This window comes from Glycine max, chromosome 5, assembly GCF_000004515.6.
Source record: "Glycine max cultivar Williams 82 chromosome 5, Glycine_max_v4.0, whole genome shotgun sequence".
NCBI classification, from domain to species: domain Eukaryota; kingdom Viridiplantae; phylum Streptophyta; class Magnoliopsida; order Fabales; family Fabaceae; genus Glycine; species Glycine max.
In genome coordinates, this window is record NC_038241.2 from 32344630 (window position 1) to 32371088 (window position 26459).

Sequence of the window (26459 nt, forward strand, 5' to 3'; positions counted from 1 at the left end):
TTTTTCTGGGGCACCCAGCAATTTTCCAAAATGTCAAAAATACCAAGGTATTTTCAGTTATAATAGCAATAGAAAATTTTCATTTCTGCAGTGTTATTTTTTTTCATAAAATTTGCGTCACTTAGTGTAATTTATTTCCGTTAAGGACGGTTTAGAAGCGTATTTGATCTTCGGTGATGTACGTGTGTTTGTTAGGAGTATACGGTGATTTTTGATCGTTTTCGTCGTCGGATAAAAAAAAATAAGTAAAAAAAAAAAATGGTATGCACATATGGATTGACAATCTGTAGGTCCAATATAACTTGTGTCACCTACATTATTAATAAAACACTTAAACTAATTGGAATAATAAACATATTATGTTATAAACAAATAGTGTGGTTATATATAATACTAAAATTTCTAATTTATATTTAATGTATATGTAAATTTACATAGTAAATTTTGTGATGATTATTTTTTATATAATAATTAATTTGTTTATATATATAGATTATAAATAAAAATGATAGGTTTAATAAGTATTTAAAGATGTAAAAAATATTAAATTTATTTAATTATCAATTGCTATAAAAAAATATCTAAATACATCATTCAATTAAATATTATATTTATTTAATTTTTAATCATTATAATAAACATCTAAATACATCATTCAATTAAATATCAAATTTTGTAAATAAATTAAATGAATAAAAAATTTCTAAAAAAAATAATTTTAAAAAAATTAAAACATATGGATTCATAAATAAATTTTAAATCTTAAATTTTGGTTTCAATATTTTTTGTAACTATCAATTTAATATATTTTTAAATTTGATTTCAATCATTATCTTAAACTAACAATCTTATCATATTTTAAATTTTAAATTTTGGTTTCAATATTTTTTATAACTACAAAATTAAATATATTTTTTAACTTGATTTTAATCATTATCTTAAATTAACAATTTTATCATATTTTAAATTTTAAATTTTGGTTTCGATATTTTTTATTACTACAAAATCAAATATATTTTTAAATTTAATTTCAATCATTACCTTAAGCTAATAATCTTATCATATTTTAAATTTTGATTTCCATATTTCTTATAACTAACAAATTTAATATATTTTTAAATTTGATTTCAATCTTTATCTTAAACTAACAATCTTATAATATTTTAAATTTTAAATTTTAGTTTCAATATTTTTTATAACTACTAAATCAAATATATTTTTAAATTTAATTTCAATTATTATCTTAAACTAACAATCTTATCGTATTTTAAATTTTTGTTTCAATATCTTTTAAACTGCTAAATCAAATATATTTTTAAATTTGATTTCAATCATTATCTTAAACTAAAAATCTTATCATATTTTAAATTTTAAATTTTGGATTCATAATTTTTATAACTAACAGATTTATTGTACAATTAAAGATTATGTTTCAATATTTTTATAACAAATTTTAATTATTAAATTTTTTTGTTTAAATATTTATTGTAACTAAAATATTTAAATTATTTTTAATTATGATTTCAATATTTTCATAAGTAACAAATTCAATATCTTTTAAATATTTATTTCGATTTTTTTAAAAAGTTAGACAAATATAATATAACAATATTGAAAATTAATTATTTCACCAATCAAATCTTAATTTTAGCAATCTAATCTAATCTTAATAATAACAAATATATTTTTTGTAAATAAAATCAATACTTAAGATATAAGTCAGAAAAAAATTATAAAATTTCACTAACATTACACTGAGAAACAATTTAAATAATAATTAACAAATAAAAAATTTCTAAACAAACAAATTTAGAAGAAGACAAATTGGAAAAAAATTATTCAACAAAAAAAACTCATACAGATCAGCAATCCGTATACGAATTGCCAATCCGTATGACCCATACGGATTGATGATTCGTATGGGGTTTTTCCAGAAAAATGTCATTTTTTTTTGTTGGACACAAAGAAGAAGAATCATAGCGGTGCGAGAAGCGGATGAAGAAGAATTGCAAGGAACAACCATGAACACGGATGGTGACAGGAAGAAGAAGCATCATAGGAAGAGGAAGACGAACAAGAAGCGGAAGAAGAAGGCCGTAGGAAGAGGAAGAAGAAGATGAATGGGCCAGCGGTGACCGTAGAAACATGAACAGGAAGAAGAAAGCCGTAGGAACAGGAAGAAGAAGGATGCGTGTACAAGAATAGGAGGAAAAAGAAGACTGGACAACACTATTGCTTTATTTATATTATTAGGGTGAAGGGCATTTTTGTCATTTCATCCTACGTGTTGGGTGTCCCAACAAAAACGCTGGGTGCACCAACTAACTCCCTCCCATGTTCTCAAATTAGTCCACAACAACAACTATGGGTTTGTACATATGATTCCCTTCCATCCAAGGATTACTATTGACACCCCTCATTTCACTATTTAGATCCCTACCTTTTTAGAAGTCATTTTTTTACAAAAATAACCCAGACGTTAGACACCCCTGTAACAATATTAGAAATAAATTTTTGTTGTGTATGTAGCAATGTTATATATTGTAGTTTCTAAAATCAAATCTCAAAATAGACTAAAGATAGTAATTTATGATGATGATTCAAACCCTTTTGTTAGAACTAAAATTGTAATGTATAAGTTGTTAAAAAAATTAATCGTCTTTAATTAATACAGGTTTTTCCTATATTTTTAAGCTTTTAGTTAAGGATACTAAACAAAACTCTTTCACACATGTATAATTAATTTTGCTATGTATTTACTATTTATTGATGCATTTAATAAAAAAATTTGTGTATTTCACGGGTTAGTGATTTAGTGCCAGTTTGAAAAGTTCATTTCATCCCCCCAAGAAAATTTTTGATGTATAGACCAAGATTATTATGTCTTTTTCTTTTAGTAAACTCGGATATTTTTTTACCGAAAGTTAAAAGTTAATCTTTTGAGATACTGAAGTTCATACGTAGGTGATAAGATTATTTTTCAACCTCACACAACATTGTATCTCTCTCTCTATCTTACTGCATTGCCACTACAAATTCAGAGTTCACAATTGCTCTCGCGTGAGTTTGTCGAGGGTATAAAGGGATAAGTCGGTAAATTAGTTATTACCACGTTAGCTTATTATCAAGCTGTTAGAAATGGTTAACAGTAAATTATCACCGATTTGTATAATTGTATCACTTTCAACATAAACTATACGGTTTTTAGATATTTAATTGTAGTAAATTTCATTCTCTATTTCTCTATGCTCAGTGCTCATGATTACTGAAGCTCAATAATTCTCTCTTTCGATGACTGCTGGTGCCTTTATTCTACTTCAAAACTAATGTAAAAAATTTACTGATTTTGGTATCAAACAGTGAATCATAATTAACAAGCGAACGCCTTTCCCAAGCATACTTAAAAATGAAAAACAAAAAGTATCGCGCAAGGTTTTTTTTTAAACTTGTATCAACATGACTATTCAGAAAACTTAATGCCGTGTATATTGATTTTTTTATTATTTTTAAAATGGCATTGTTTCTGTTTTGAAAAGTTCCAATCTTCCACACCTTATACGTTTTTTTAAGGCGACCTTATAAGTTATTATAGGGAGAAATAGAAGAATTAATGTAATGGAAATTATATGAATAATTCATATTCATGGTGATATTGACTTGATGCCAAATCTTTGAAAATAAGGCCACTGTAATGATTGCCATTATTATTCCAACTTTGTTCGACTCGTTAGAATTATTGATTGATAATAGATGTTCAACGCATGGTCTGCCACAAACAACAGCTTGGTTGTAAGATAGACCAACATTATTCACGTATGGTAAGTTTATAGCATATCATTGGATATTTTTAAAATATATACTTTAAATAAACATATCAAAATTAGAATATACATAATTAAATTATAAAAATTATACTTTTTTTTTAAAAAATCATTTGTAATTTTTAAAAAAGAGTTTAATAGGTATATAATGTTAGTGTAAAAAAAATTTATACTATCAACCAATTAGAAATTATTTTTAAAATTTCTTATAATATAATTATTATTAAAGTTAACAAACTTAATAGTTATAATTAGTTAATAACTATTGTTTCATATACTATTTACTCTTCTAACAGGATGACAAGAATAAACATGAAAAAAAATCATCTTTATTCCACCTCAGTTTTGACAAAAAAACACATTTTTATTTTCTTTTTTTATTACAATGAGAACAATGAAGATTTAACCTAATTTTTCATGCATCTAGCCCAACCCTCCATCCACTAGGTTAGCGGGTATTTGGTTTGATTTAGTATGCAAATAGAAAGACACAATTAAAATATTGGATACTTAAGAAAGCTTTGAGGGGAAAAAAGAAGAAGAATGTTAGGGGAAAATTAAAAAAGCTTTGAGATACTAGTTACAAAAAAGTAATTGATGTAATTATTAGAATATTATAGTAATATCTTAGCTATAAAATTAAAAATTGATTGCTAATCAATTATTTTAAAGTTACAAAAATTACTCAACAAAAAAGTATTTTAAACTAATTGCATTATTTAACCACTTATATCGTCAATAAGTAATATATGTAAGATATATTAAAAGGTATAAAATTTCTTTCGGGACCTTAGGTGTGTGGAGGCCATAAGCTATATTTGTCTCAATTGGTAAGGCCTTACACAACCCTATGTTTGATCGGGTTGAGTACTCAATTTTCATGTTCAAAGACTCAAAGAGATAGGTGGTAGTTGAGAAAGATTGGGTCACAGTTGGGGGAGTATGGAGGATATTGTTTAGTTGTTTGTGTCGTGTCTAATTAAGAGAACAATTTTTTTTCCTCAAATAATATATTTTAATTGAGTTAACCCATAATATTTAGTTTATGATAGTTACAAGTTGTTTATCTTTAGTACGCGAATATATATATATATATATATATATATATATATATTTGTATAATTTAGTTTCAAAAAATACAAATCTACTCACTTTGTAGTCTCTGGATGTATGTCTTTAATTTACAGAAACATTTTTTTTTTAAATTTTGAGCATGATTTTTTCTAATTATATCTTATTTTTATCACAAACTATATAAAATAATTTTATACTTTTATTCAATCACACGTTCCTGCAAATAATTTATAAGGTAAAAGTCATTATCATCAATAATAATTTATGATTAAATAATAATAGAAAATTATTTTACTTTTGTCATACATAACCTCTTTTTTTCGTCAAATATTAACAACTTACTACTTACAAACAGTTTAAATGCAAAGTATTATTCCTTTTAAGTATTATATATATCCCTGTTTTATATACCAGAAGCCAGAAATGAAAATTTTCGGGTACAATCTGGCCACTGAAGCGTTTGCCCATTGGAATTAATTTGAAAGCACTGCGTCAAACTTTTAATCAAGATATCACTGATCTAAGCAACACTACTGTGAGGTTAGCACAAACTAACGAAGAAGTAATCCAAAATTTTGTTTAAATTATTTAAGTATAGCCAGAAATGTGAAGTGAATTATTTTGCTTTAAAAAAATTAAAAAATAATATGAATAAACTTATTCAAAAATACTTATAAGAAAAGAAAATAAAAAGAAGAAAAAACTTTTTTATAAGTTAAAAATAATTTATGAATAATTTAAAAATTATATACATTTATTTTTATAAATTAACTTATGCATTAATTAATTTTAGTTTATTCAATAAGTCTCTCTATATATATATATATATTACAGTCAGCATGTTCCTGTGAAATACAATGTCTTTATTGCAGAAGATAAAATTTATTTCGAAATTTTTTATGGATTGAAAGTGACTAATCTCATGTGGACCGATAACAACCTTAATACAGATGCCTGTTTGTTGTTTTGGTCAAAAGTGAAACAGAATGTCTCTGTCGCTATATCTTTTAGATCGGGTATTCCAGTTAGTTTAATTAAATGCCAACTTTAAAAAATGTTACTTGTAAATATTGGTCCCGGCCTAATTCTATTTTTTTTAAGGAAAAAAATGAACATTGTAAAAGCCAACCTATAAAAAAGAGAGGTTTATATTATTTTGCAAAAGATGGTTCCATCATTAGTTTTATTGGTCATGGGCGTTTTCTGGTGAAATTTAGCCATGTTCAATAATCATTAGACTTTATTAAGTGGATGATGGATTCTACTCCGTTATGACGATTCCAAGGTATGGCAATTTGAAAGAAACATTTATAATATATTATTTTAATATTTTTTACATATTTTGTAATTAAATAAATTATATTTAATTCTCATCAAATTATTTCATAAGACTTAGTTTTTCAAATTTTCACATTGAAAGCAGAAGGAAATAATCTCTATCAAATTATTTTTCATAAGACTTGATTATATTTACAATGTTTGAGATGGACTAAACTACTTTGCCACAGGACACAAAGCTTATATAAAACAACGTTTGTTTATTTTAAAATAGGATGCTTTTAGTTTAATTAGGCTAAACTTTCCTTTGTTCAAGTGAATTATCTTGTATTTATGTGTATTATAGTTGTACTCTTTTTTTTTACCGGAAAAGACTTGTCTTGTATCATTAATAAGTGCAACACCGAAAAACACAAATACAATGAGGGGGAACATCAAACCTTAGTTGATTAGCAAATAAACTAAGAATATGTTTGGATGAAAGAATTTTAAATTTTGAGAATTTTAAATATTTTAATCTAAATTCTTTTTTATTTTTGAAATTTTGTGTTTGGATATAACATTTCCCTTAAACAATTACAGAATTATCACCAAATGTCTCAGATTTCAAACCAAAACCAAATCCAAATTCTCCTCTCTCCCTTAAACATAATCTCTCCCTCTTCAAAAAAAGCTTCAAATTTCACCTTACCCCATCAGAAAACTCTCCATCTCCCTTATCCCGCCCACACCACCACAATGGCAGAAGAGTCCGAAAACAATTCACCGCTGTTGAAACCTCCAATCCCCTCCATACCAGATGCCGTAGAGGAAACTGTAGCTTCGACTCCGGCAACACGTCACAACCAAGTGCCGAGATAGCCACTCCTCTTACACTAGCTTCGAAGCGGCAGCGCCGTCCGCGTATTCGTCTGGGGGAGATCGGCGACCAACGCGCCTCCGCGCACGACCATGACTCGCACATGCGCCGCCCAAGCATGTCGCCATGGAGCTGGCGGACTCCAAAGGAATCTTCCAGAACCTCGAAGGCATGCTCCGTGACGAACCTCGCGAATCAGAGAGAGAAGACAGAAGAGAGAACTGAATTTTCAAATTCACTCTCTTGAAGATAGAATTTGAAATTTTATTCTTTCAACTAATTAAAATCCCTTTTAAAATTCTAAAATTTTGAATTCCTTTTACTAAAATATCCAAACAATTAATTTTAATAAAAAAGAATTTAATTCCCTATAAAAAATAGATTACCTAGCTAAATTATCCTATTTAAACACACTCTAAATGTCTTTGCAAAAGACCTAAGCGACTTGATTCACTTGTATTATGAAAAAAAAAAATCCAAATTATATAATACAATAAGATAAAAACAGCATAATTTTAAAATAATATTTATATTGTGTTGTGTCCCAACCGTTGTTAGCTTCCTCTGTCCTCTTTTCTTCCGTGCCCTCCCTCCGTCCTTCCCTCCCACAGGTTAATAACTACCTGTGTACAAAACTTAAAACAACTAAGACTATTTGACAGCATATATAAATTATCTTAAACTAGATTAGATAATTAATCACCTTGGTTATTTTGGATTAAACCTGAACAAATTGAAGCAAACAAATAATTGAATTAAAGAATACAATGACTACTAACGAAGTTCAGCACAATTAATAGATGACTGAGTTCTATAAACATTTTAACAAAGATTTAATTTTTTGATAGTGTATGAAGAAAACTTTATTAGAAGAGGTAAATTCAAATTCAATAATTTTTATGTTTCGAAAATTAATTTGATGACTTTCAACTATAAGAATAACCTTCAGAAAATAAAATAAAATACAATGGCGATATATTGATGATATCTCTTAATTTTATCCACTTTATTACCTTTACAAAATGTCGGTTGCAGGTCCTCAAGTCAAGTGCATTCATAGGATTTTGACCTCTTTGTTTCACAACTCATCTCGCCCATGAGATGGTACCCAAATGTCAAGCAACCCCACGTTTGAAGTTGAGAAAAATATACGTCCCAACTTTTCCATTTTACTTCTTAATACTTCCAATATTTACATTCAACTAACCCATGTTGGATTTATGGCAATTAAGCAAGGTGGCCTTTAATTAGTAGTATATTCATATAGCATCTCATCCCTTTGTAAATCTTCTTTATACAAAAAGTAGATTAAGTCCTTCACCACACTTTAAAAGCCCCCTTAGCCATCCCAAAAAATAATCATATCCTAAAGCATCATTGGCTTCAAAACTCATAGAGAGAGAGAGGAGAGAGAGCTTAAGGGTAGTCGTTTGTATGTTTTTATTTTCCCTCTTGTTAGGTTGGGAGAATGCCTATCCTTTGCAAACCAGTGTACATTGTTGTGACTTCATTTTATGTTTATGTTCTTCAATTCAGTGACTGTTTGGCCTATGAGGAGGAACATCACTCTAGTAGTCACAAAAGCACTAATAACAAAGTTTACAAGGTATACCAATTTCTTTTTAGTTTCCTATGAAAAAAATTTCATGTTCATCTGCTTTCTTCTTCAGCAATGCTACTATTTATGCAGTCAGCAAAGATAACTAACTACCTATCTTTTTCTCTTTCATTTTATTATGCAAGAAACTTATTAAATATTTTATTATCACAAATTAAGGACTAGAAAACATGATTTGTATAATAATTAACTACTACCTTTTAATGTATCAGGTAAATCAGCAGAAGACATCTGATATTGCAGTACATGGATTGCTCCTTTGGGCTTCAACAGGGTTTTTGATGCCTCTTGGAATACTTATCATCAAAGGGTCCATTAAAGCAGAACCTGGATCTAGAAGGAGTAAAGTCCTCTTCTATCTCCATGTTGGTTTTCAGGTCATATATCTCTTCTATTTGTTCTAGTAAAAATTATGCATACTTTTAACATGCACATTATATACATATGTCAGGAGCGTATAGTAGCATGAGTGGAGCTAACTAATCTTGACCCTTTTACCTTATGTGGATAGTCAAGATTGGTTTTACTCATATCGAATCTTGACCATAAGATTGATTTGGTATTACTTATCTCACCTCTCACGTTACCACTTAACAGTTAATTCATCTCCTATAAATTTTACTATCATTTATAAAAAGTTGTTGAAAGTATAAGTTTATTAATTAATACTCACATCTAGTGTCAATGGATACTGACATTCATTATGCTGAACCGTTGATTATGTTGTTAGAAACTTAAAAGGTAGGAGTAGTGGTAATCTACGTAAGTAGACTCTAGATAGTATAGGATGTTTCTTGAAAGTTACATCATATCATCATTAAATTTTGCTCTTTGTTTTAAAACATAATCATAGCTTACTTTAACTTTAATTAATAGTGGAGTGTACAAAGCTTTTTCTGATGATTTATTTTCTTTTCGACCACAGGTTTTTGATTTGTTTTGATTAACCACAATATCATGATTATCATTTGAACTGAACTAATTAGGAGTTGTTATTACACATTTAAAGTAGCAGTGAATTTTTTGTTCTTTGGAGGTTGTATGTATGTATAATTTATTGCTTTTCTACCTTATTGTACACGGTACTTTTTTTTATGAAAATTTTCCCCTTTTAAACCACAGGTCTTATATTGCTATGGTTCCTTCCAATTAACAAAAATATTATGATTATCATTGAACTGAACTAGCTAATTAGGAACTAATATACTACATGAAAAGTAGCTATGAAATTTCTATTCTAACTTGGATGCAGTATATACATATGATTTTTGCCTTTCTATCTTCTTTGTGCACAGTCTAACATTTCGTCTAACAGATGCTTTCAGTGCTTCTTGCCACAGTTGGAGCTGCAATGTCCCTGAAGAAGTTTGAGAATTCATTTGATAACAGCCATCAAAAACTAGGCCTAGCACTTTATGGTGCTATATTGGTGCAAGGCTTGATTGGATTTTTCAGACCACACAGGTTCATTAATTCATCAATATTTTCACTAAGTTACACAAAGCTGCTCATTAATCCAAACCATACAACAAACTTTGTCCATTATTAGCAGCACCCAATTTCTATGTATTTCTGAATGCATTTTAATTTGCACCTGATACATGGTTTACATTGTTTTAATCTTAATGTTGTATAGTTTCTAATTGAATTTGCAGAGGAAAGAAGGAGAGGAGTTATTGGTACTTACTACATTGGATACTAGGGACTATAGTTTCTCTTGTGGGGATCATCAATATTTACACTGGATTAAAAGCCTACCATAAGAGAACCTTAAAAAGCACAGCCCTTTGGACTATCCTTTTCACTGTGGAAGTCTCTTTCATTGGATTAGTTTACCTCTTCCAAGACAAATTGGAATATATGAAAAAGCAAGGAGTGATTATAGGAAGTGAGTCGTCAATTGTGTCGTCTAACCAAGATATTCCTCAAAGCCAAACTCAAAAGGAGTTGTTGCCAGTTGCATGTGGAAGAAAGAGAAATGCACTTGAGAATTTGTTTGACTAATCTCTCTCTTTAGATTACATTTTTTAGAGCTTGTTTTCACTTTAGTTTTTGGTGCCTGCACTTTATGCAAGTAGGAGTTGGATTTTATGAAAGGTTGGTTGATTGAGTGCATTCATCAAAAGGTGAAGTTTGATTGGTGTATGTTATCTCTTTTCTTTTCTTTTTTTTATGCATATTCTTTCACATGTATTACGAATATTATAAGTGTGCGTGTGGATACTGACCACAGAATGTATAGACAATTGTGGGAGCAGTTTGTGAATTTATAATTTTCATTGAAAATATAGTATGATTTTTGGAATATATTATAATGTATGTATATGTCTTTAGGGGGTGACAAAATCGCAATACTTCAAACGAAAGCCTACGTATGGTGTTGTTTATCTACTTCCTTCGCATATTATTCACGACTTATAGCAATCATGAATACTTTAATCTGAAGTTGTCTATAATATCCCCAAATGTTAATCAATGCTTTTGAGATATTAGTTAAACAATTAAAAGAATTTTTTTTATGAAATATGCAAAATCGTGTTGTTTTTTTTTTATGTTCTCATGTGAAGTTTACTATAAATATTTTTTTTAATTTCTTAACTAACCTCTTGGTTAGAAACATCCTAATATTATATGCTAGCGCTTAAATTGGTGATGAGCCAGAGAGGCTATCCTACGTTATTTATCTATTCAAGAATAAGAAAGGTAGATTGGTTATTTACTTATTTTAATTAGAAACTACAATATGGAAAGCAAAACATGCCAATTTTCCTCTGAAACTTGTCCCTTTTGTGTTTCATATCTGGAATCAATTTTACGGCAAAGGAAATTTAAAAAGTTAAATCCACAAGGGTAGTCAATTTTACGAATCAAGATATTAATGTCTCAATTTCTTTTTCATTTTTTGGAGCTACGGGCAACATAGTAGAGGTAAATCAATTTTGCGCATTAAGTTTTATTATGAAAAGCTGGTAATGCACTTTTTTCTATTGTTGAATGAATAAAATTAATTATTAACGTACATATTTCCTTGGAAAGATGAAACTCCTCATCATTCTCTTTGTTAACTTGTTTTGAGCTTGTTCCTTAAAAAAGCAAAATTAAAAAAATAGTGGCAGGCACAACGGCCAACTATGAAATTGTTGAGAAACACAAAGGTGAGTGTCCATGTTACAGTGCATAGTTCTACTTCGAACCTTCAATGATACGATATCCTAAGCCACCGACCAGTTTTGTTACCGCTAACAAGTGTCCCCTTCTTACACTACCCTTTTTTAAGCCTTCCAAAAACAATTTGCCCTTTTAAGTTTTAAGCTTCCACCTTTCAATCATTCTAAATTTATAATCCTCTGCTCTTTTATATGATTTTGTTTTTCCTAAGAAAAATACTTTATTTCTACCTTTACATAATTTTTATGTGATGTTGAAATACTATAGAATAAGGATGATTTTATGAACCAGATTCATCAACAAGCGGGGATAGCTCAGTTGGGAGAGCGTCAGACTGAAGATCTGAAGGTCGCGTGTTCGATCCACGCTCACCGCATTTTCCTAAGCTATTTTTAATCCTTTATCCTAATTTCTAACTTTCTTCCTCGGCAACGACATCTTTTCATTGACTTGCCTCCTTATAAAACAACTTTAATAGTTTGATTACAAGATAATATAAATTGACATTGAGAGATTATGAAGCCTTATTGTGGCATAGATAATACAATATTGTTTATTTTAGTGATATTTACTAAGGGGATATACTTAATGCTTAATGCAAAGTAAAATGAAAAAAAAACACTAAGACAAGTACGAGGCAACATTATATATTTTCATTATGTTAACAAAATTTTATATAAAAATTTAAATTAGTCATGTAGAAATTAATTAGTATATCATTATTAGTTTTTCAAAATAATTAATTTTGCCACAAAGTCAGTTCTTAAAGATATAAATAATTTTGAAACTTATTAATCTTTAATTTAGTTAGAACATATCAACAATGCAAAAAAAAAAAAAATCACTACCATTCAATCAGGGATGGAAACCTAATGGGGGTTAAATTTTTTTTCTTTATTTGTAATTGTTTAAATGTATAACTTTTAATAAGTAATTTATTTTAAAAAATTAGACATAAAATTAAAACTAATTTTTATTTTAAATGATAATAACTTCAACTGTTATTATAAAATAAAAAAAATGCATAATTAATTTTACACAATTTTATTGTCGTTATCACTTTAACTTACAATAAGAAAAAAAATAATTATGCACTAACAATATAATTCTTTTTACAAAATCATTTAATTACAATCTATGATGTATAATAAGTTTATTAATTTTTAAAATAATTATCTTAAAAGTAATTTAAACAGTAATTTATTGATATAAAATTATTTTACCTTAAGTAGACATTAAAGTCTTACAATAATAATAACAAACACAATTAATTTTACACTAACCTTAATAATTATTATAATAATAATATATAATTAATTTTACATTAATTAACTTAAGAATACATATCTATGTGCATGAGAAGTGCCAAGGAGGGGTGGGGTCCATGTCTGCACTCCTCTTTATGGGTCCATGCATTCGAATTGTGATAAATTTGTTAGTTTTTATAATAATTATTTTTAAAAATCATAGGATAAATGAGTTGATAGTATACAAATATTTAAAATAATAGTACCATAAATTTAAACTCTTAATTTTTAAATCATCATTTTGTTGACCTTTTTTATTAATTTGATAAAAAGAAATAGAATTTACTCTACAATTTAGATCGAGTGCTTCCTTAATTATTGACGAAAAGAAAAGTTAATGTATAGAATAAAATGGATTTTTGAAAATATAAATAGTGGTAATTAATGTTATAGTAATATATAATGATCCCTTATATCGGTTCCGTCCCTAGTAAAATGATCACATATATTAATAAAAATATCCAACAGATAATTTTAATGAGCTCGTGAATCCATTCAATAACACCGCTAACTCATATCAAACCTAAGTTTCTCTACGATCATACTTGTCGCATCCATTCAATAACTATAAAGCTCCATTATCAAGTTGCATTAAATATGACATCGTCTCTGTTTTGTTCCTCATCTAGACCTTAAAATGCCCTCCTTGAAATTTCAATGAGTCGCCACTCTATTTTGTGCCCCAATTATCTACTATTTGCTTTTATTGATGCTTTTTTCCCCTCTTAATGTGTTCTAGTTAATTAACACGCTAATGAGGTCATTATGCTTTGGGGCACTATTGTTTATTATCCATGTAATTAACATGCATCCATTTTTTAAGAAAATAATTAATATTTTTTATATTTATGATGCTTCGTATATTAATTCAAATTTATGGTATTGTTTAATTCAAGAAACACAATCTTTCATATTGAATGCAATTTCAAATTAAGAATTAAATAGTCACATTACTACTCTTTAATGCATATTCCATTCTATATTTAATTTAATGAAATGGACAACTTTTAAAGCTGTATTTTTTCATTTTAAAACGTTTTAATTTAATGAATTGATATCTATAAATTCATTTTTTTAAAAAAATGGGTAACTTTATAAATAGTGGTCTTAATTTTTCAGTTACATTTTAAATTAATTGTTATAAATTACTAAAAACTATATTAATGATTCATTAGAAATAGTCATTTTAATTCTTATTTAAATTTACTTTATTCTCTCAATCAATTATATAGGTACTTAGCATATATGTTTTAATACAAAATAATTTAGACTAAATTGTAATTTTAGTTTTTCTATAATTTCAAATCTGCTTATTATTTTTTAATAAATAATTTTGATCTTTTTATATGACAAGATGGTAAATAAAGTGAAAAAAATAAAAAATATTAATAAGAATTGAATATGTAACCTTTTATTTAAAGACAAAACAATAAATCATTAAGACACTTACTTTGTTTAATTAATTTATAATCATTATTTTACAAGTATATTAGTCAAGAGTTATTATTATTATTTAATTATAAAAAATTATAAATTAAAATAAAATATTTAATATTTAAATATATTTAACATTTTATTTTACATATATTAATTTTTATCACATAATTTTATTTTAATATAAATTAATAAATCATTATATATAAAAAAACCGTTCTTATCTTATTATAATTTCAAAAAAGTTACATAAAATAATATATAGATTATTTTTAAAAATTATTTCATGTAATTTAGGCAAATTATGTAAATCTAAAATAAGATTTAAATAATCTAAAAAATTAAATTTTATTAATTTTTATAATTAAAATAAAAATTTATATTATTTATATAAAAAAAATTACATAATTTTTTATAAATTACATAAAATAATTTAAATATTAATTTATGAAATTTTATTGATTTATATAATTGGTATTAAAGAACTTATTTACTAACATGTAAGTTTCCTAAAAAAATAAATATTAAAAATTTATTAATTTATATAATTAGAATAAAAATAATTTACATATTAAAATAAATTCACCTAATTTGTATAATTCACATATTAATTGATGTAATTATATTGATTTATATAATTAGAGTAAAAATAATATGTATATTTAAATAACTTTATAAAATAATTTTTGTAAATAATTTATATATGAGAATGGATCTAATTAGAGTGATATAATTTTGATAATTATTATATTATTTTTATAATTTGATATAAAATATGATTTTTATTACATATTATCAATATTATTTGTGTCAACTTTTGTTAAAATTGAATAACAATAGGTAATCAAATAATTCATATATTAGTATATTTTGAAACGTTTATATTATATAAATTTTAAAATCTATATGAACAAGATAACAAATGATTTTTTATTAATATGAAATTTTACCTATGTGATCTATGTGAAAAGAACTTTTGATCGAAAGAAAATATTATTGAGTTATAAGTTCTAAAATAGTATAATAATTATCAAAGTTACACCAATATAATTTGATCCATTTTTTTATTTTTTAGCATTTATATTGTAAATAATAACAATTTTTAATTAAACATTTTTAAATCTTATTTATATTCAATCTATGCTCATTTTTACATTTAAATAAAATCTAAATAAAGACACTTAAACTCTCTATATACCTCATGGTGCATCACGCGTGTAAAAAAGTTAATAGATATATAAGAGAGATCAAATTATATCGATGTAACTTTGATAACTATTACATCATTATATAATTTCTAATTGAATAATATTTTTTTAAAACTCATTATTAGATTGAAAGTCCCTTTTATATAAATCATATGTGCATAATTTTATATTGTTCCAAAATCATTTTCTATCCATTTATATATATTACAAAATATGAATTATTTGATTATTTTCTGTTCCTGTATAATTTTAACAAAATTATATATATATATATATATATATATATATATATTGTTGTTTTTATCATGGTTTTACTAATGGAGTGCATCATGATTATGCCACATTGCTGAACGTAGGTTCAACAACATAAACACTATTATTTTTAGACTTGCTAGGTCTAGGCTTGATGAAAGGAACCACAGTTTATATGTGTATTCACAAATTAAGTTCTACAACTTAACCAATTTATTTGACTTTAAAGGAACACTTAACTCTTTCATTATGATGTAATATCCCCACAAACTGAAGAGTGGATGCAAAGAAAACGGAAGAGGATCCAATAAATTGTTCAATGTGTCAACTATATAAGCTTTGACAGAGACTAGTAATAAATGGAAAAAATGATTTTTAAGCTTCTCATAAACATAATAATTGATCTCAATGTGTTTTGTACGTCCGTGGAAGCTAACATTAGCAACAATGTATCACTTAAATTTATCAAAATACAACATGCCAAGAAAGACAAGGAGGACACAAAGATCGTGAAGCAAGTGTACAACTGAATTTCACAAAGTGATTCAGAGATAGGTATTTGGCTTTAGACGAAGATAAATTTTGGATCTTGAGGAAATGAGAGTGTTTCTAATCACTAGTAACAAATCAACGATAACAAGGAAAAGTAGCCAAATCAGGTTCACCAAAAAAATTTACTCGTATGTTAGAATAATCAAGAAACAACAAGGGTATGAAGAATAATTATCTATTCAAATTATAAAAATCGAGTATGAATATGATTTGTTGGTATTTATAAACAAAAAAAGAAAATAGATAGAACATGTTAGGACTCAGGAATCTATAAAAAACTAAAAAGAAGTTTGTCAGAAGTGGGATTTGAACCCACGCCTTCTCACGAAGACCAGAACTTGAGTCTGGCGCCTTAGACCACTCGGCCATCCTGACTTATTTAACAAAAGAGAAATTGATAAGCTAAATATAGACATGTGTTTTTTAATTTATTATGGTCCTTGAATTAAAAAATTAACTAAATTTTTAGTTCTCAGGAGATTTTGAATTTTTATCCGTAATTTTTTTTTTAAATTTAATCCCTAAAGAATTTCTCATTAATAAGAATAGTCACGTGTATATAAGTGTTACGTAAATTTTATTATATTTAAAATCCTAACATTTCAAGTAACTTTGAACATACAACAACTATCCGTTCATGAAGAGATTTACGATGTAGAATAATAGTTCATTTTTCTTATTACCACGTCAATACTTTAAATTTTTTTATTAATAATATGAATTATTTATAATAACAAAAAATTACGTAAGAATCAAATATTTTAAAAAAAATAATTTAGGAATAAAAAATTCAAAAGCTCTTTGAGGAGTAAAAACTTAATTAGCTCGATAAAAAAAAGCTTCCTGCGCGAGATAGAGACTGAAGATTGAAGAACAGTCGTCGGCTCCTCGCTCGCCCTTCGCTGCTGCGCCATCACCGTGCCCTTCTCAAAGCGATTTTAACCTAACCGCGTTCTTTTTTTCTTCAGAAATCGAGCATAAGGATTTGAGGATTGAAGTATTGAACACCAAATCCTTTATACTTGTGAGTTTTTGTTGCGTCAAATTCTTCAATTGAAAACTTTGTTATTAGGAATTAGAATCACACTGCGTTCCTCACTGATTGTGTGACCGTAGTGTTCTACATAAATTTTTAGGGCCATATATCACGTTGTCTCTCACTTCGGCTAAATTTCACCATTTCACACACTAACCACACTTTTCTTTTGCATCTCCAACTCCACTCCACCCGTTGCCCTAGCTGAGTTTCGCGTTGGTATACGCAGTGTTATTGATCCTATTCTTGGGGTAACAATGCAAGCTCTATATTGGTCCTGTTGCTGGCATTTAGTGTAACAATCTCTGTAACTCTGTTTGGAACTGTATTGAGGAATATTGAACATAAACTCCATTGGGTTCTCCATTTGTCGGTTCTCGTGTAATTATATGCGACAATTTTTCTCATTTTATTCTCTTTATCTTTTCTTCTTTTGTGTTTTGTGGCCCGGAGTGACTGTCCAGGTTGGGCAAGAAGGGAGGGAAAAAGGAGAAACACAAAAATGTTTTTCCACATAGTGCTGGAGCGAAATATGCAGCTGCATCCACGCTACTTTGGTCGCAACCTTCGTGATAATCTCGTTTCCAAGCTAATGAAAGATGTGGAAGGCACTTGCAGGTGATTCCCCTCAACCTCTTTCAATAACATCATCTTAATGACAGTAACTTTGTGATTTGATTCGGCATTCACAGTATATAACATTTGGATTTTCAACCACTCTGCAGCGGCCGACATGGATTTGTGGTGGCAGTTACAGGGATAGAAAACATAGGGAAAGGGCTAATTCGTGATGGAACAGGGTTTGTGACATTTCCGGTTAAGTACCAATGTGTTGTCTTCAGACCATTTAAGGGAGAGATCCTGGAAGCTGTTGTTACTATGGTGAACAAGGTTTATACAGTTCCCTTTCTCTTTAGTTTAGAGTAATCACACTGTGTAACTCTAATTTGTGGAGATTGTGGTTTATGACAGTTGGGTTCTGTTTGTACAGATGGGATTTTTTGCTGAAGCTGGACCTGTCCAAATCTTTGTTTCAAACCATGTAAGCTTTTGTCTTTTGTAATCTTTGAGAAATGGTTTCTATTATCTACATGTTATATCTAGAAGGCTGTTACTTTTGTTATTCATTTTAAACACTAAAATTATGTGTCCTGTATTATTCTGGTCATTGGAAATTGGAATGCCATGCAAGTTTTTTGATTTTGAACACTAAAATTATGTTTTTCACTTATTATTGTTGCTATTGGAATGTAATGCAAGTTTTTGGCTATGTCAAAATATTATGAATGAGGTTTTGGGATATTCACCACCCTCAAAATTATCACATAGGGACTTGGCAGAGGGAAAATGCCTTTTTTTTGGGCTAGGATAGGATGGCCATATCTAGATAAATTCATTTCAATTTTTGAATATATATTTTATTTAATATGTATTGTCTAACTGTTTCTTAATTTCTTTTTCCTAAAAAACTTCTATATTTGCATATGACATTGTATCCTTATCATATACTTGTATTTTGTTCCCATGCAGCATGTGTTATGGTTAGTATGGAGATCTTGACCATGAGACGAGTTATGCAACTAGAAATTAATTATGTTAATGAGCTTCTGTAACTATTCAATATAGCATTTTTGGGGCCGGAATAAAGATGATTGTGCAAATTTGTGATTAGCTCAAACAGAAAAATCGTTGCAGGAATCCAGTTTTCCTAGACACAGGAACAGTTCCTTGTATTTTTTATTTTATTTTTTAAAAAAATTTTGATGACTTAATGTGTGAGAAATTTTGGTTTTGATCATTGTCTGTCAGTTGACTAGTTAAGGGTTTTCCATTTTCTTTTTAATGAAATGGTGGAAAATGTTGGAGTGAAAAGAAAAACAATATAGCCATCTGAAGTTTTTCTTTCTAAGATGAATGCTATCTCTTAGAATTTGAGCTCAGAGTTTAACTCAAACCGACAAAATTGTCCTGTAAGGTGAGGATTGCCCAATCCTTATAATAAGCATTATTTAGGTCATGTTGCTAGGCGATGTGAGACTAAACACATCTCCGCATACCCAACACAATGAAAGTGCTGGAGGCTACCCAAAGAGTGTGCACAATTAAGGAGAGGGCTAGGGGTGATCATAATTAAGGCGGCTTTCCAACACTATTTGAACATCTTGCTTTCTAGTTGCATTCTCTAGAGGTCTTCATATCAGAGTCTGTTACGATCACGGAACAATCCTAGAATTCGAGGACTAGGGACCTCCCAAAGAAAGAATGAAGAGAAGAAAAGATTCTATTATTTTCTCTGCTGCCATTCATTACATATCAAGCATCTATATAAAGGCATCATACAAGGATGCTGTGAAAAGAAAACGCAAAATGGAATAACAGAATGGGTGGAGTAACAGAATGGCTAGGAACAAGCAGCAGACAGCATATTCCTCTTCTGCTAGTAGGACCTTGCCAGCTCTGCAGCTCTAACAGAATCTGTTAGACGAAATCCACTAGGAGCTTGGGTGGAATGATTCTGCATATGGGCCTGTGGAGTGCACCTGCATCGCATGGCTGGTGGTGCGGTGTCTCATTCCTATCAGAGTCTCTATGAGAATGGTTTTGATTGGTTCTTGCTAAGGAATCAAAGGGGCTAATCTGCAAACTTTAAATTGCAGTGGGAGCTTAGATTACCCCAGATTGTTGCCTTCATCTTTTTATATACTAATTTCTGGTACTAATTATGTCAGTTTATACTATGATGACTGGTGGCATGCAAGCCATCTAAAATTCTCAATCCATTAATAGTTTCCCTTATGATATATGCAATGTTTTGAATTACGAAGGATTATTTTCTGTTTTTTTTTTCCCATTAAGTTAGATTATGTCATTACTTTGCAACTGAAAAGTTTCAAAATGTAGTCGTAGTTTTTTTATATATATTTGTTTGCTAAGACCTTTTTTTCTCCTTTTAGTTGATTCCGGATGATATGGAGTTCCAGTCTGGAGACATGCCAAATTACACTACATCAGATGGATCAGTATGTATCATTTATAACTTCTAAAATGGAAAAGAAGATAGCAAATTGTTTTTGGTATTAATCAATTGGTCTTTTGCAGGTTAAGATTCAAAAAGATAGTGAAGTGAGACTAAAGATAATTGGGACTCGAGTGGATGCTACTGAAATTGTATGCCTATATATATTATGCCTTTTACTTCATTTTGTTGAATGCTGTTTAGTTAAGCTCCATCAGCGTTATGCTAAATTCTGCTTTAAGAAATTTAAATTAATAATAGGAAAGCAATTAGATATAGCTTTTGTTTCCCTGCAGATTTCTTCACTATTACAAATGCCTCTGAAAAGAGCCTGTTAGTTTTTGCTAATTTTATTGTATAGCTCATGATCACTGTCTTAGCAGTAGTTTTTGTGAATATCATGAAAAGTGGTGATACTTTTACATTTCTGGAATGCTAGTTTATGCTCCGTTTGCTAAAAATTTACTGTGTTGGTAACTCTTGTCACTATTTAAACTTAACCCATTTCCAAAGTTATCAACATGGTATGTTAAAGGTTACTACCAGCTACCATGAGGGGATTATAAATTTACGCCCATGTTTGTGGCATGCAAGAATCATTGCCACTCCGTGCTGCAGCTTTACTTTATATTTATACACTTGAACGTTGGGAGAAAATTATGATCACAAATTCTCCAGTTACTGCATGCAATTAGATTTGATAATATTTTTACCACCTTGTTGATGTTACATGTTGACTGTATTGTTCCTACCATGATTATCTTGTATGCCATGTGTGAATATATGTCTTAAAAGAACTCACGATGCTGATGGCCTTGTAGCCTAATGTCAGTTTAGCAAGCATATGATACTAGGCTGTATGCTAATAAAGTTTTAATACTCCTGCACGTGCTTAGCCTATGTTTTCATTCCCTTCGATTGTAGGGCTATAGATATGAACTGTGCCACTGTTCAGTTTTTAAAATGACCAGTACAGAGATACAAAGCACTTTTGCCTTTGGATATTGAATATCTATATGCTTTTAAATTTCAATGTTTTCTCGATCTCATTTATCTGATATAATATTTTTTTCTCAGTTCTGCATAGGTACCATAAAAGATGATTTCTTGGGTGTGATCAACGACCCTGCAACAGTTTAAATACCCCTTTCTGTACTCGTGTATCGTATATAGTTTGCATGACTTGGATTTTTACACCGTAATCCTCTTCAGATATTATGTTGTCTTACTCGATCATTGAAAGTACTAAGTCGTTGAGTTTTTGGTTCCAGAATTAATTTTCAACTCCCACAAGTAATTTTGGGTAATTCCATCAAGCAAGATGAGCCAGTACTATTCCAATAAAATTGTTCGTTGCCAGTAAAATATAAAAAGCTGTTGACGTAGTATAAATGAGACTGGATGCAGAATTTTCGATATAGATTGTATATACTTTAATCAAATGATACAGATAAAATGGGAATTACTCGTTTTTGTCTAACAAAATATGTTTCAACTTACGTGGCACATTGACTTATTTCTTGGTTTTGGATTTTTTTGTGCCATATTGAGAGACTTTAATTATTATTAATGTAGGTGATTTGAATTAAATAATTAATTTTGATTAAATGTTAAAGTATAAGAAATAGACTATTAAAGTTATTCATATTTTGTATATTATCTAAAGTTGAAATTAATGGTCCTACGGTTCCTGACTTCTAAGTTTCAACGATATGAATTCTCCAGTTATTTGGGGTTGTGCTTTATCCTCTAGCCAATGGTGAAGGATGAATAAGCCACAAAAAAGAATAAATAATTTGAGCTTAGCTTAAACGCTTCAATGATAACTGAAAAATAATAACAAGTAGAACTTAGCTTGAACGCTTAAATTATTACTATAACCACTTTTTAAGTATAATATCATATTAAAATTTGAAGTAAATAAAACTAAGAATGGGTTGAGGAACACAATTTGAGAGTTTCAAATAACAATTTTGAAGCTGCCCGCCGAGCTTCTAAATACGAGTCATTTTCCTATTTAGATCGCATTTAAAAAACTTCAAACCAATTGAGTTCAGCTTTTTATTAGATCTAATCATATCAACAGCAATGTCTCAATGAGTTCCTTTTCATTCACACTGTTCAAAGGATAACGTATAAAATTATGAGGAATAGGATCAAAATTATCCCAACCTATATTATTTTTTTCTCAATAAATTCTTTTGCTTCCGAGTGCTATAAATCTTCTTCCCTTCATACATTTTCAAACAATAATATCATTTAATAATAAAGAGCTAAGCAAGGAGAATTGATTAATAAAAGAAATGAATGCAAAAAAAAAAAAACCATAATAGTCCTGTTAACCTGTAGCAAGTTGTCAGTTTTTCTCTTTTAATTGAAGAATCTCTCTTCCCCCCCCCCCCCCCCCCCCCCCCCCCCCTTTTTTTTTCTTGACATCTTGTTAAAAGACAAATCCAATTATGATGTTCTATATTTTCTTTGATTTGTTTTTTTGACCTCCTTTATAAGATAGTTATTCTTTCTTTGCTTTTGGGGCACTATTGATGAGAATCACCCCACATGGTGGTAAGATACTGCTGGCACCTGCTGCAACAGCTCCCATTTTCATACAACAAATCTGGTTCTGCCCTTACAGTTTTTCTTGTCATGGAGAATTTCTTGGCAATGGACACATCACTACTTGGCTTGAGATTGTGCCTGTACTCCATTGTCACTTGTTCAAAAACTTCAACCTCAAACATGTTCAGCTTCAGCTTGGGTTTCATGTGGTCTCTGACAAATGCAAAAGCCAATTGGTCTCTTGGGTTAAAGGCCTCCAACTCATTGAATATAAGACAGGAGAACAGATTACTGCTCTGTCCATGCTTCCTCAGGATCAGTGCACTGTCTGGCACATCTGCAAATTATATATATGGTTCCTTATTAATAATTTAGACGAAGGTTCCAAACCTAATTGCAAAAGTGCAAAGAAAGTCAATCATAAATGGTAAAAGACCTTTTCTAAAGTTCATGTCACTATTGGCTATGTAAGTTTGGGTTGGATTAGACTTAACTTAATTACCTAACAAATAGTTTAACAAGTAAGTGTGTGTTTGTTTTTCCATTAAATACCCCCAAATGGATGTTGAAAGAGATTCTCACAAAAAGTGCTTTGGAATGCGTGCTCATAGAATGAAACGGTAAAACAAACATATCCACAGTGTAAAGATTTTTTATATTATTATTTAATCACAAATTATTAGTAAGATAAGTTTGATGAATTTTATAATAATAATCTTAAAACGCATATATAATAGTTTCTGACTAGTCGAAAATATAAGTAAGCAGTTGCACACAAAATTAACTCATTTATAGAGGAACCGTTTAGCCAAAATAAGATGCAGTTACCTGAGGCATAGGGCAGCTTGCCGGGGCTCCATGGTTGCAATCCATTTTCACAGTAGATCTCCATTTGCATCTTCAAGGCATTCACATCCCACCATTTCTTCCACCTTGCAGTTGCCATTGCTTCTTCCATGGTATGAACAAAATATGGGTGCTTCGATATAGCCATGTCTGCATTCTGAGATATAACAAGTGAATGAATGAGCAACAATGGATCAACCATAAGTTGCAACTTTGCATCTATCCAAATACTGAATTGGGAATTTGGGAATAGCCTATGGACTAAATATTTTGGTATAACCCCATTCATTGCTGGGTTCTGATACAAATTCTCTTTTGAAACCTTCACAATCCTCCACACACCTATCTTGTATTCGCTGGACTTTGTTGAAATTAAGCCATGGTATTCAAGTCCTTTGAGTGTAATATCATCTATGAACATGAAGAAACAGACATTTTGTAGTGTTTGGGACCCAAGGCCCCTAGGTTGCCGGATCTTGTCGTGGTCATTGAATATTGCTGAAACTACAACTACACTCTCACACTTTTCCATCGATATTCGATCTGCATTCAGAGTGAAAAAGATATAACATGAAAATGTTGATCATCTCACTGGCAAATAAACTTGTGAACACCACAATGTGATAAGAGGACTAATTAAAAAAATCAACATATAATTTCAATATTTATTACGTACGTTACTTGAATTGAGATATCTTCAAGAGTCTACATCATTTCATTCATGCACACACAAAGAAAAGGAGGGGTGGGAGAGGAACTGACCATAATCACTAATTGGAAATTTCTTTAAGAACCCACATGGCACTTCCCTGCTATCGTTTTGGTGATCAAAATAAGAAAACCTTAAATGGCTGCTGAGATTCCCACCGAAACTATCAGCATTCCCCTGCATGTACCTCAGGGTCCTCGTGGAACATTTGCGCAAATTCTGAATCTCCTTCAAAACATCCCAGTAATCTGAACACAAAAACCAACACCCTTTAACCAAAAGACACGATCTTTATCCTAAAAACAAATTTAAAAAAATCACCAACTTTTTTGTGGGATCATAACAAGCCTAGTACCTGAAAAATTGATAGGGGAAGAGCATGTGGAACGTGTGGTTGAGATGGCATACTTGTGCTGTCCATAGGAAGAAGGATAAGAGAAGAGAGAAGAAGGTTGAATTGGATCGTAAAGGGGTGATCTGAAGAGGCATTTGGATTGAGAGGAAATGACGTAAAGAGCAAGGAAGAGAGAGGCGAAGAGATAGAACAGAGAGAAACAGAAGAGTTTTGATTGGAGGAACAGAAGGGGTTTGGAGGCTGTTAGTATTAACTTCGCCATCAAGTGGTTTCCATGGATTTCGGTTCCTTTGAGTTCATTACAATTCCACTTTGATGATTTCAATTTCACTTTGATTTCAATTTCAATTTCAATAATTAGTATGAGCCGTGTATACAGGTACGCAGTTAAGGCAACTCAACTGCTTTAGGTCCACAATTTCTCTAAGATTATTACTAATTATTATTTCATTTTATTATATAAAAAAATCCAAGAGAGAAATAATAGATAATAGATTAGAGGAATGTCAATTACATTTGTTTGAAGTTTAATGTTTATATACTTACCAGATAATTTTACTTATTTTTTTTAGTCACAAATCACTATTTAAATGAATTTAAAATAATCTTAAAAATCAATAACTCTATTATATATGATAAATGATAATAGGATAACTGTGTGTGAAACTTTTTACACGTATTATCTTTCTTCTCTTTGTTTTGTTTATCAATATATTTGAGTTAATTGAACTGAAATGACAAAAACATTATAATGAACACTAATATATAATGACTTAATTTAAGGAGTTATTGGAGATAAACATTTTTTTAGTCAATTGGAGGGAAATTACCCCAAAAAACAATTAAGAAACCACGTGGAAAAGCAAGAGAGCTTACATCCGTTAAAATAGCATTTGCTAAAACTTGAGGAACATTTTAAGAAATTCTTAATTGTCTATTTGGATCTTTGGATCTTTGGATCTAGACAAAAATTGACAAGCTTATCACCCTCCATAAGAGAATGGAGCCAAACAAAGCTGGAAGCCTTATATTTCGAACCATGCTAGAACAATAGTGAAATGAAGCACAACGGTCGTTCAGAAGTGAAACTAACCATATAGAAAAATCAGATTCCATCATGAATTGCTTGAACCCTCTATTCCACACAATCTGGATTCCAAGCATAATAGTCCAGAGTTCTCTCTTGTTAATTATTAATAAACTATTCAATATTCATGACTGAATATTTTTTTCAATTTAGTGCACATTTTGATATTGGTGATTTTGATTTATCTTTTGAATAAAACGTACTAAGAGAAGTTTTAATGTAAAAAATTGATACTATTTTAATAAAATTACTAAATTAAATAAAATGATACCCTAAAAAA

The 26459-nt window shown here is 29.3% G+C and overlaps 3 protein-coding genes and 2 non-coding genes across 8 annotated transcripts; 3 read left to right on the forward strand and 2 right to left on the reverse strand.

Annotated features, from left to right (window-relative positions):
• The first annotated feature begins 8185 nt into the window (after positions 1-8185).
• Positions 8186-10916, forward strand: LOC100791831 (cytochrome b561 domain-containing protein At4g18260). Its single transcript, XM_006579976.4, has 4 exons — positions 8186-8638; positions 8863-9027; positions 9966-10114; positions 10306-10916. Exons 1-4 carry the CDS (start codon positions 8501-8503, stop codon positions 10652-10654), a joined length of 801 nt encoding a protein of 266 aa, XP_006580039.1. The 5' UTR covers positions 8186-8500; the 3' UTR covers positions 10655-10916.
• Positions 10917-12121: 1205 nt separating this feature from the next.
• On the forward strand, positions 12122-12194 carry TRNAF-GAA (transfer RNA phenylalanine (anticodon GAA)). Its single transcript has one exon. It is a non-coding gene; the product is annotated as a tRNA-Phe (tRNA).
• A 4668-nt stretch (positions 12195-16862) lies between these two features.
• Positions 16863-16946, reverse strand: TRNAL-CAA (transfer RNA leucine (anticodon CAA)). The gene has a single exon. It is a non-coding gene; the product is annotated as a tRNA-Leu (tRNA).
• A 447-nt stretch (positions 16947-17393) lies between these two features.
• LOC100793057 (DNA-directed RNA polymerase II subunit RPB7) lies at positions 17394-21893 on the forward strand. Of its 4 annotated transcripts, none has more exons than XM_041015456.1 (7): positions 17394-17595; positions 17812-18225; positions 18333-18498; positions 18599-18649; positions 20562-20627; positions 20707-20775; positions 21701-21893. In XM_041015456.1, the coding sequence occupies exons 2-7, from the start codon at positions 18110-18112 to the stop codon at positions 21761-21763; spliced, it is 531 nt and encodes a 176-aa protein (XP_040871390.1). In that variant the 5' UTR covers positions 17394-17595; positions 17812-18109; the 3' UTR covers positions 21764-21893. The 4 variants fall into 4 exon arrangements, with proteins under 4 accessions (XP_040871390.1, XP_014631123.1, XP_014631122.1 ...); XM_014775637.3 differs by having other exon boundaries at positions 18054-18225; XM_014775636.3 differs by having other exon boundaries at positions 18059-18225.
• A 1158-nt stretch (positions 21894-23051) lies between these two features.
• LOC100792354 (probable hexosyltransferase MUCI70) lies at positions 23052-25412 on the reverse strand. Its single transcript, XM_003524069.5, has 4 exons — positions 25093-25412; positions 24791-24985; positions 24011-24571; positions 23052-23519 (listed from the first exon to the last, which is right to left on the reverse strand). Exons 1-4 carry the CDS (start codon positions 25352-25354, stop codon positions 23161-23163), a joined length of 1377 nt encoding a protein of 458 aa, XP_003524117.1. The 5' UTR covers positions 25355-25412; the 3' UTR covers positions 23052-23160.
• Positions 25413-26459: the final 1047 nt, after the last annotated feature.

Excerpts from the sequence above, each read along its gene's own strand:
- LOC100793057 (XM_041015456.1), top strand. The coding sequence starts at position 18,110 with ATGTTTTTCCACATAGTGCTGGAGCGAAATATGCAGCTGCATCCACGC. Across the intron at positions 18,650-20,561 it reads AAATCTTTGTTTCAAACCAT|TTGATTCCGGATGATATGGA; the intron begins GTAAGCTTTTGT and ends TTCTCCTTTTAG. Across the intron at positions 20,776-21,700 it reads GAGTGGATGCTACTGAAATT|TTCTGCATAGGTACCATAAA; the intron begins GTATGCCTATAT and ends TTTTTTTCTCAG.
- LOC100791831 (XM_006579976.4), top strand. The coding sequence starts at position 8,501 with ATGCCTATCCTTTGCAAACCAGTGTACATTGTTGTGACTTCATTTTAT. Across the intron at positions 8,639-8,862 it reads CTAATAACAAAGTTTACAAG|GTAAATCAGCAGAAGACATC; the intron begins GTATACCAATTT and ends TTAATGTATCAG. Across the intron at positions 9,028-9,965 it reads ATCTCCATGTTGGTTTTCAG|ATGCTTTCAGTGCTTCTTGC; the intron begins GTCATATATCTC and ends TTCGTCTAACAG.
- LOC100792354 (XM_003524069.5), bottom strand. The coding sequence starts at position 25,354 with ATGGCGAAGTTAATACTAACAGCCTCCAAACCCCTTCTGTTCCTCCAA. Across the intron at positions 24,572-24,790 it reads ATTTCCAATTAGTGATTATG|ATCGAATATCGATGGAAAAG; the intron begins GTCAGTTCCTCT and ends CTCTGAATGCAG. Across the intron at positions 23,520-24,010 it reads CAAGCTGCCCTATGCCTCAG|ATGTGCCAGACAGTGCACTG; the intron begins GTAACTGCATCT and ends TATAATTTGCAG.